This window comes from Canis lupus, chromosome 14, assembly GCF_048164855.1.
Source record: "Canis lupus baileyi chromosome 14, mCanLup2.hap1, whole genome shotgun sequence".
Lineage (NCBI taxonomy): Eukaryota > Metazoa > Chordata > Mammalia > Carnivora > Canidae > Canis > Canis lupus.
This window is the reverse complement of record NC_132851.1, coordinates 41581140-41592085: the sequence shown is the minus strand read 5'-3', so window position 1 is coordinate 41592085 and position 10946 is coordinate 41581140. Positions and strand designations below refer to the sequence as shown.

At 47.8% G+C, this 10946-nt stretch overlaps 1 protein-coding gene and 1 pseudogene across 5 annotated transcripts in view; one reads left to right on the top strand and one right to left on the bottom strand.

The window, feature by feature from the left end:
• Nucleotides 1-1323: 1323 nt before the first annotated feature.
• On the bottom strand, nucleotides 1324-1455 carry LOC140604377 (U4 spliceosomal RNA; annotated as a pseudogene).
• A 5606-nt stretch (nucleotides 1456-7061) lies between these two features.
• The window catches only part of ATP8A1 (ATPase phospholipid transporting 8A1), a 220367-nt gene continuing 216482 nt past the window's right edge, over nucleotides 7062-10946 (top strand). For all 5 annotated transcript variants that reach the window (XM_072774850.1, XM_072774848.1, XM_072774851.1 and 2 more), the window contains exon 1: nucleotides 7062-7223. In XM_072774850.1, the coding sequence (XP_072630951.1) occupies nucleotides 7175-7223 (49 nt within the window). In that variant the 5' untranslated portion in view covers nucleotides 7062-7174. The remainder of the gene's footprint in view (nucleotides 7224-10946) is intronic.

Below are 10946 nucleotides of genomic sequence, written 5' to 3'. Positions count from 1 at the left end.
CCCACAAATCTTGAATCTGTAGTGTTTACTTTCTTCATTTCGTTTCTTTATAGTGTTTCCCCTCTCTTCTTTCCTTTGGGGGATTACTAAAATGTAATCCCGGATTGATTCACTTTCTCCATTTAGTGGATTTCCTCAGGGTTCAAAGTTGGCAAGAGTCTACAGTGATAAATAATTCCTCTTTCCAGCAGATGTTGTTTCTGGTTTTTGGGATCAGAGGGAAAAAAGAAAAACATTGTGATTTTCCAGTAAATCTGCTAAATGCTGCAGTGAATTATGAACTTGAGCAGAGGATACACCATCCAAGAGGCCAAAATACAACTGGCAAATATTTCATATTTGAAAGTCATGGCTTATTTCAGTTAACCAGGAAACCATTTTTTTTTAAGCTCGGCATTCTTTCTTAATTAAAAGTCATGGAATCGCAAAATTATATTTGATAATTATACTTATTCATCTTATTTACTGTTACACTTAATTTTTAATGAAAATTCTGAGATTTTCATCTCTTTCAATACATTTTTCCTCAGTATCATCATCTTTCCTCCCTCAAACAGCCCCTAATTGACATGGCAAGAAAAAAAGGGAGACTTACTTGGGTGTTTCTTTTTGTTTCCAATATTGCTTTCTGGACAATACCAAAGAAATGGATTATAATAAAATCTCCTGCCTTCACTGGTTATCTTTTCCACATAACAAATATCATACTTTTTTCAAGATAAAAGCCATGGCATCCAGTACAAACAAAATGTTAACATACATCTTTAGATCTATGACAAAGGCACATATAAGCAAATTGAAGAGTTCCAGATATAATGTGAAAGCCCAGAAATACTTTGTAGTGCAATCAATACATCCAGGTGCAAACTATCTTTCCTTAGAGTATGATGTACAGTTCTGATTTTATACTTATTTACATAATTATTTGGTCAATGTCATAAGTTCTGCCTGGAACGTATTTGTTTTAACTGAACCTCCAATACTCCGCTCAGTATCTAGACTATGGTAGACACTCAATAAATTGTATTGCGTGTGCATGGAGAAAAAGCATCTCAAGCTATACATAATAATCATACCCAGGGGCAAGAGAAAACTTTTGAAGGTAATAGGTATACGTTCATTATCTTGAATGTGCATACATATGTTCAACCTTGTCAAATTCAATACTTGAAAATACTTTCGATTTAAATACTATCAAATTTCAATATTTTCAATTCAACATATGAAGCTTGACATATTGTATGTCAATTATACCTCAATAAAGCTGCTTTTTAGAATGTCAAAATCCATGACAATATCATGTTAAATGTATTATCTGTAAAGTTCATGGATTATATTACAATGATATTTTCCACAGGATCAGCATTATGGAACGTTCTTTGCTAACTTTTCAATTAACAAGAATCACGCCTCGGATAAACCTCATTGGCTATGATACTGCCACTGCGCAAAGCTGTTTGCTAACTTTTGGGGGAAAAACAGCACTTCTGATTAACTACTAATTACAATTCCTGTGTCTGATAGAAAAGAAACTTTTAAAGTAAAAATCTTACCATTTAATTAATCTCTTTTCAGCTTGAAATTAAGAGGTATGAATTTAAGATCTCAACACTAGGACTGTTTACCCTCAAATGTCCATTTACTTTTTGAGTAAAATATCCAGTAACGTTTTTCCTAAAAGATTGTATGTGCACTGAATGCTATTTTAAACATAATGGACGATAGTTTTTAGAATCGCTATTAAAAGTCCTTTCATATAATACAAATCCACGTTTTAAAATTCTAGTTTCATTTAAACATGAGTAGAAGATTTTTCAATTACAGTGAAGAAAAAACATCATTGTGCTTTTTCTGTCAGAAATTACCAGTATATGAAAAAGATGATAATGTTTAAAGACATTATAATTTTGAATTAAACCCTTGCTCAGGTGTTTGGAAAGAGAATGATGATACAGTCATGAGAAATGAATCACGGGCATGAGAGAAATTATTGATTTTATCATTATGAGAAAGAACAAGTGCCTGAATTATTTAATGACAATGGGTTTAGAGCTTTTAGTTGAAATTGGTTTGTTTTTAAAATTTTATCACTTAATTTTGACAAAAGCCAATATGGTATTCACAAGATTTTCCAGATCTTAAATACTTCGTGGCAAGTATGCTGTAAATTAGTTCATGTAAATGATTGTGACAAAGTAATATATTCTCGCATATATGTTTATGAAGGGTATACCTCATGATCTCTTTATTTTTAAAATTTTTAAATTTTTTAAAAATTTATTCATGATAGAGAGAGAGAGAGAGAGGCAGAGACACAGGCAGAGGGAGAAGCAGGCTCCATGCCGGGAGCCCGACATGGGACTCGATCCCGGGACTCCAGGATCGCGCCCTGGGCCAAAGGCAGGTGCCAAACCACTGGCCACCCAGGGATCATGATCTCTTCAAATAGAACGCCACCTCTTCTTCTACTGACTCCCAGTTTCCAATCTTAGGGAACCAGATCATTCAAGGTACACATACTCTTCAGTTCACTCATTCATTCTACAAATGTTTATTGATACTGTGCCATACGACATAGTCGTATGGCACAAATTGGAATAAGACAAATGCAGCAAGACTTATTTCTCCTAAACAGGTAAACAAGCAACTATGAAAACTTCAGATAGAGATAAGTGCTTTGAGAAGAACGGAACAAGACAATGTGGTGGGTGGCCCTGGGGTAGGTGGGGCAATGTAAGCTGAGCGGGGGTGGAACAATCTGAGCCCAGGGACCAAATGAGGGAGCAAAAGGAGAGGAGTCCGAGAAGCAGGCAAGGAGAAAAATCACAAAGGGCTTGAGTTTCCTTCTAAGTGCTATGGGAAGCCACTGAAGAGTCCTGAGAAATAACATACGCAGATTTGTTTATTTATTTATTTATTTATTTATTTATTTATTTATTTATTTATTTATTTCCGATTTGTGTTTTAAAATAATAACCATGGCTTCTAGAAGATGAACGGGCGACAAGAATAAGGGCAGACAGATCCCGTTTGGAGGTTACGATAGGTCAGAGATCGTGGTGACTTGTATGACGACGGTGGCAACGATGAAGGGAAGCAGATAGAACTGAGATATATTTTGGAAACGGAGCCTAAAGAATTTGCTGGTTCACCGGAGGGTTGTGAATGTAAGGGATGGTGACAGAAAGGGAGCAAGCGAGATGGGAAGACTTGGGAAACACGCCTTACAAATCTAATAATATAGTATCTTAACCCTACACTATCTGTTGAATCAGCAGAACACCGACATGCTCCAAAGTTAATAAGCATCTTTTGTTTTACAATCACCAGAGAGCTTTGCAATTTTAAGTCATATTTTAAGCTCAATTTTAAGCTAAAGGATGGAATTATCTACAATTTAAGATTAATTTATCCGGTTATTTTGTGTATCTGCAAAAGAATTTAGAGTATAATGGCCCACACTATGCAGCATTTGTATTTTACGGGAGTCTGGAAATCGACTTTCCACACCTTGGTCCTAAATGGGGTTCGCAGGCATGTCTCCACCTTGTAGAGGCCGCAAGTTCACAGAAAATCAGTAAATGCGTGAGCATTCCTCTCTCATCTGTACGACTATGAGTTCCTCCCGAAGGAGACCAAATTCTTAATGCCTGGTGGCCCCAAACAACAACCAACTCAGGCAAACATCAGGTAAGTGAAAACCCACCATATCCTCCGACATCTCTTTTTGACTTTCTGGATTTGGTCATTTTCTGGCTGACAACTCTGGAGACATTTTTTTTTTAACCTTTATTAAGCTATAACTCCCATAGCATACAACTCACCCATTTAAAGGATAGAGATTCTCAAGGAAAATCTTTGTCATATATTGATCTCTCTGTTCCTGCAAGGATATAACGCTTTTCCACCATTCCATTTACCGTAAACATCGGCGAAACAATCATCGTTGAGTATTTACTATATGCCAAGCATTCCTTCCTGAAATGTCTCCTTTTCATTTCCACAGCCTTACCTCCAACTTTAAGACCCAACTTAATCATGTTGATCATCTCCACTCTTGGCCTCTCTCCTCCTCTCAACGTCTGTAGTCTACTGGACATTAAGCCTCAGCGATTTGGCTACACTGTTGGTTAACTTCCGCATGTGCGTGGTCCTTGTCACCCAGCACTCTGGCTTGGCGTCTCACACACTTTATGCATTTACTATAGATCTTGTAGAGGATGATAAAACCTGTCCTTGGAGAAGCTATCCTTGAATAACCCTCTTGCTCCTAAATCCGCCAGGAGTGTAGTCATGGGATCCTAACGCTTTAAAGTGGTCTTGCTGACATCCGAATCGTACTACAGATTCTGCAACAAGGTCGCGTTGCTAGAACCAGAGTTCCCTGCCAGGGACTGGGCACTGCACTCTGCTCATCAATGGAAGATGAAACTATTCTGAGAAGGCTTTGAAATCAAGCAGATGCAGATGAGTGTCATATTCTAAGTCCACCAGGTTTCTGTCCCAATAAAAAAGCATGTGATTTCTAGCAATCAGGAAGGAGTGGTTTTTCAGAATTGAGTTAGTTTGGATACTCTTACCATTATGGGCACATGATAGAATAATCTGGGAGAGGACGCGCAGTGAGCTACAGACCACACCGTGCAACGATCCCTGCATGAAAGGCAGTTGTCATTTCCTGTATGAGCGGCAAGCATTGTCCGTTTTGCTGATGGGTTTGTTAATGGGACACACACACACACACACACACACACACGCCCAGAAACATAAAATGCATCGCTCTATGGAAAACAGAGGTAATCTCTGGAACTCCCTTCAGTTAATTATTATTTGTAAATAAGCAGAATTGAGCTTCATTTGAGGGCTTGTTAGGAATTGCAGAGGTGATTGTTCATAAATCAAAAACTGGCATGCCTGTGTGCACTGATTTTGATTAAAAACTGGCTCTGGCTTTATATAAAATTACTCCCGAAAATGTTAATCATAAAAACACAGCATTATCTCTGGTTTCTGGCCACTTTTAAAGGTGTTTTTTGTTGTTGATGGTGGTGGGTTGTTTTTTGTTTGTTTGTTTGGTTTTTTGTGTTTATTTTTACTGTCTCCACGTTGTACTTACCTTTTTCATTTTGCTCCAGACTCATGTTCATCAAGCCGGAGGACACCTGCTTTATACAGGAGGTTCTGGACCTGGATGAATTAAAAATGGCTAGTGGAAACTGTCCTAACAGGACTGTGTGCTCATTTCTTACTTTCGGAAGAACATCCTTGCAAATCCTGGCCATCACCAGAGCACCCTCATCTTGAGCCCCGCTCTACCCTCGCTGGTGTTTCATGACTACTGGGAGTACATTTTCTTTGTTCTAATCCCAGCCTCTGAATCAAGGCCAGGTGGAGTGGGCTCTTCATAAATATGCATTGACCGCCTGCCGGGAGTATTAATATGGGGCAGGCCCTGATGAGCTAACTTACCTGCGGAGGCAAAGGAAATGCCGCAAATGGGGAGAGGATGCTATTAGGAGATTTCAATTTTTTTTTGAGGCTTGGGAATAATCACTTATCCCTGTGGTCAAACCTCCAGAGATCTTTCCCTTCAGGATCTGCAAGCGATTCACATAAAAGGCCTCCGTGTAGGTAAGGCCTCCCTGCCACTGGGTGCTGGAGGAAGAGCAAAGGTGAGGGGAGAGGCTGAGCGCTTCTGATTTGTTCCTTCTTGCCATTTCAGCAGCTCCAGAACGCACATAAAACCTCACATCCTAACTCGACGATAAAACCAGTTACAGGAGAAAAAAAAAAAGTCCTTGCTTCAATGACTCGTTAGCGTAGCCCTCAGTATGTAAAGTACAAGGCAGTGAGGTCACAGTGATCGCTAGGATAGGAAGCACGTTGAGATGTACTATTCTTGGGTTTCCTAGCAGGACACTCACCCCTTCGGGTCCCCACTGCCTGCAGGTTGGACTGAAGTAAAAACCCCAAACAACAAAATAGTGATTTTTGAATCATCTGGCCCAATAGTTGAATTTGTTGCACCTCCCGAGCTTCCTGGGGCGGCACAGAGCGCAGCGGGGAGTAGGAGGGAGGAGCGTCAGGTCAGCTCCGTGGGGGTGGAGATAGGGAGAGAGTGGGGGTGAGGGTGGGGGTGCAGGTGAGAGTGGGAGTGGTGGGGGTGGGGGTGAGGGGGTGGTGGGGTGGAGGTGGGGAGAGGGTAGGGGTGGAAGTGAGGGAGGGGGTGGTAAGGGTGGGGGTGATGGTGGTGGGGATGACAGTGGGAGTGATGGTGTTGGGGGTGGAGGTTGAGGTGGGAGAGGGTGAGGGTGGGGTTGCAGGTGGTGGCGGTGAGGCTGAGAAGGTGGTGAGGGTAGAGGTGACTGGGGGTGGGGGTGCAGGTGGTGGGGGTGGGGTGAGGGAGTGGGGGTGAGGGAGTGGGGGTGCAGGTGGTGGGGGGTGTTGAGGGGGTGGTGGGGGTGGGGGTGCAGGTGGTTGGTGGTGGTGAGGGCGGCAGGGGATGATGGAGGTCGGGGTGCAGGTGGGGTTAGCGGTGAGGACGGTGGGGGCGGGGGTGCAAGTGGTGGTGGTGGGGGTGCCGGTGCAGGCGGGGGTGCGTGTGGGGGTGGGGGTGAGGTCGGCTGGGGCCCGGTGGGGGTGCAGGTGGGAGTGGGGGTGAGGTCGGCGGGGGCCTGGGGGGGGTGCAAGTGCAGGCGGGGGTGCAGGTGGGGTGGGGAGTCCGTCCTCAGAGCCCGTCGCTGGGCCCGGGACCGGGGCGGGGGGCGGCCACCTCGCGGCTCCTCCCCGGCGCGCGGCGGGGACCTGAGCAGGCGTCGCCCCCGCTCCCCCCCGGGGTCGGGCCCGCCGAGTGGAAGCGCGCAGGGAGCCGGGGCGGGGCTCCCCCGCAGGATGGTACGGTCCGCGGGGGGGGGGGGGGGGCGGGCCTCCGGGGCCTCGGGGCCTCCCGCCCTCCGCGCCCCGCCCTCCCCGCGCGGCCGCCGGAGCCGAGAGCGCGCGCGGCGGCCCCTCCTCCCCGCGGCGGCCCCTCCCCCTCGCTTCCCTCCTCCCCTCCCCCCGCCCCTGCGCCGCTGCGGGCCGGGCCGCCTCTCCCGCTGAGCGCTCGCCGGCCGCCGAGTGCCTGGTGCCCGCAGGGGGACGCGGAGCCGGCAGGTGCGGGGCCCGGGGGGCCGCGATGCCCACCATGCGGAGGACCGTGTCGGAGATCCGCTCGCGCGCCGAGGGTGAGTGCCGCCGCCGCAGCGGGGGTGCCGGGGGCCGGGGGGATGCGCGGGGGCTGCGGGGGGCTGCGTCCCCTCGGGCCCGGGCCCGCCGAGCGCGCGCTCTGCCCACCCGGCTCCCCGGCCGCCACAGGCCTCCCGTCCCCCAGCGGGCTGCCTCGCCCCGCGGATCCCCGGCGCCCCCTCCCGCACCCGCACCCGCACCCGGCTGCTCGCAGCCCGGCTGCAGGCCCCGGGTGCGGACCCCCTGCAGCCGCTCGCCCCTAGGGCGCAGGACCCCCCCGCAGCCGCTGGTCCCTTGAGGCGCAGGACCCCCCCGCAGCCTCTCAACCCCCGGGGGCGCAGGACCCCCCCCGCAGCCGCCCGCCCCCGGGGCGCAGGACCCCCCCGCAGCCGCTGGTCCCTTGAGGCGCAGAACCCCCCGCAGCCTCTCAACCCCCCGGGGGCGCAGGACCCCCCCGCAGCCCCCCGCCCCTGGGACGCAGGACCCCCCCCGCGCTGGTCCCCCCGCGAGCTCCGCGCTGCACCCTCCGCAGCTCCCTCCCGCAGCCCGCAGCCTCCACCTGCTGCCCTCCCGACCGGCCGCGCCCCCGCCTCCCGCAGGTGGGAGCTGGGCCTTCCCCGCCAGCTGTGGGACGGCTGCACCTGTCAGCGCCGCGCAACAGATGTCCGGGTGCAGCGGCGGCTTCGGGGCCGAGACACCCCGGCCGCTCCTCCGAGGGCCCCTCGGAAAGCTTTCCCGGTTTTGCTGAGGGCACAGCCAAGGCTGTACGAATCCAGAGTTTTGTGTTCTTGGTTTTCTGTCCCATAAAGCAGTAGCCGAACCCGCAGAGGCTGGAACGGCACACCTGTGTCTGAGAACTGGTCTACCTTGGTCCCACCCCCCCATCCCCCCTTTCATATGAGGCAGGTGGTAAAGTGGATTTTAGAAAAAAAAAAAAAAAAAAAAAAAAAGGTACAGCAGGAGACTAGGACTCCAGGGCTTGAGACAAGCCATTTTACTGTTTTTTCCCTCCTTAGAACCTTCGCATCAAAATATGGGGGCCTTGAGTTCTAATAGGTATGGTTCACGGATCACAGTGCTTAGGAGATGCTAAATGAACATGCCCTGAGTGGGTGGCCACGCAGGAATCACACCTGACCTGTGTTCCTGCACTGCAATTTAGTACATACCTCTTGCTTTTGTGCTGTAATGAAAAAGGTATACAAGACGTTACAGCTTTAGACACAAGAGTGAACAAATGATAGTGTTATTTTTAAAAAGTACACAGGACACAATTTAGTCTCTTCTGTTTCATGCCTCTGAGTGAAATGCGTCAATATTGCTAATCGCTGTCCCAGTAAACCATATAGATAATGAACATACAGCGGTGATAATTGGGATTTTTTTTTTTCCCCCAAACAGCAGCCATTGATGAATCATCTATTGTGGGAAATGAGAAAAAAGAGAAAGGACCAGAAAACAATGCAAAACCTGTGGCATGTGAGAGGATTTTATTAGTATTAAAAGGCTGCAGTATGGTTTTTGATTGTTCTGTGTATTTCTCAAAGCATTTTTTTATTTTTTTTTTTCCCTCTGGGGTTGTCTAGTGGAATCTTACGACCCTCCTGGAGGTGAGTGAAGGTGGTCTCATGAGATAGTTGAAGAAACTGTGGCCCAGGTGGTGGAGGCACTTGCCCAAGGTCAAGTAGCTTAGTTCAGTGACACATTTGGGTCTAGAGACCTGGAAAACTAAGGACTGTGTTTTTATTCTCGTCTTTGTATTCGCTGTACGACCAGCACGGTGTCAGGGGCATAGCGGAGCTCGGTGAATGACCCTTCCCTCCCATAGTGGTTGGTTTCAGTTTATTATGTGCTCCCGATTTTGCCCAGGACTTTGTGAGGACAGCGTAGATAATGACACTGTGGGCTGGAGATGTGGCTCACTGCCCGCCCTGCCCACACTTTTCTTTCCTAGGGAATATTCTCCTTTGGCAGCTCCTGCTGCCTGAAGGGCCTTGTGCTGAACTGCAAGCCCTTTGGCCCAGCCGGTTGGACTGGGATGGGCTCATGACTCATGACTCCAGGGCAGACAATCCATAGGTGGCGCAGACACTTGTAACCTTGTTGTTTGGCTCAAAAAGATTCTTTGTGGTTATTGTTTCTCTTGTGGGAAGAGTTAAGCCTCTCGATGGAGGGGGAAAATTGAAACAGAAAGGGGCAGAGGTGACTAGGCTAGTAGAGGAGAGGACGGCAGCTCTAGTGGGTCATGTGAATTCTGCTGACCGGAGGACGCAGGAACCACGGTGAACAGAGGAAAAATAGGAGAGAGAAAGGATTGAATGGAGAGAATGGGGCCGACACGCAGATGCTGAGAAGGGATAGCCCGACCCTGGAAATCCTTCCTCCCGGAGTTTTCTAGTCCCTGTTCCCAAGTACTGTTAGAATAAGCTCTTTTTTTCCCTTCAAGTGACTTGAATGGGCTTCTGTTACCTGCAACCAGAAGGGCCACACGCGTGGCCGTCCTCTGTGCAAGTTATTTACATCCAGATTGGGGCGGAAGAACTTACGTGAAATAAAGAATAAATAGTCTAAGGGGGGCTGTTATTAGTAGAACATTGTGCTTGCCGTGGGTGACATCGGTCCCACTGGAGGTCAGGATATGGAGCGTGAAGCCTGCCCAGTGCAAGCTTCATTGAGGAATAATTGGAGATGAGCGCTTTCCAAACTTTAAAGTGCACACGAATCATCTGGGGATCTTGTTAGGTACAGATCCTAAATCAGTAGGTCTGGGGTGGGGCTGCAGTTGTTGCATTTCTGACAAACAGATAATGCTCCATGGCCCTGCCTTCAGGTCTGAGTAGCAGGATTCCAAAGGAGTTTGCTTTTTTTTTTTTTTTTTTTTTTTTCCCCTATACTTGGGAGGGTATTGAAGGTAGAGAGTAACCGATTGAAAAAAAATGGTGAACAACAACGTGGCTTGAGAGATCTTAAGGAAATTGGCCAGGGGCGGAGGGACACTTGGAAGGAGTAGGATATAAATTTGGATAGGTAAGTTCCTGCTAGATAATGGGGCATTTCAAATGCCAAAAGGTGCCTTTTGGATACAGAATCAAGTATTTGAAGATCTTAGAGTTTATCTAACCTATTTCTCATTCGAGCATGATGCCCGCGCATGCTATCTAACAGGGCCAGTTAGGAGCCGAATCATCACAGGAGAATGACATCCCTAAACAAGTGTCTTAGAGGGATACTCTGGAAGCATGTCGGGTGGTTTGGACAGAATGGCACTGTAGACAGCCTCTATTGTTCAAAGAAAAGAAAAGAAAAGAAAAGTCTAGTAATGACAAAGGCCAGGAGTAGTTTTGCAGTGGAGCTGGAGCAGTGCGAACGGGAAGGGAAGAATCGAAGATATTTCTAAGTAAAACAAACTCGTTCAGCAGATCTCTGTTGACCTCCTAGAAGTACTGTTCCTGGCACTTGGGATACATCAGTGAGCAGAATAGGGGAAAAGCCCTTCCCTGGAAGTACTTACATTGTAGTGAGGCAAGAGACCAGATACACACGATACGTAGTAAGTACCCTGGGAAATAGAACCAGCAGGTAAGATGCGTAAAGTTGGAGAATGGATTGTGATTTTAAATAGGTTGCTGGGATCCCTGGGTGGCGCAGCGGTTTAGCACCTGCCTTTGGCTCAGGGCGTGATCCTGGAGACCCGGGATCGAATCCCACGTTGGGCTCCCGGT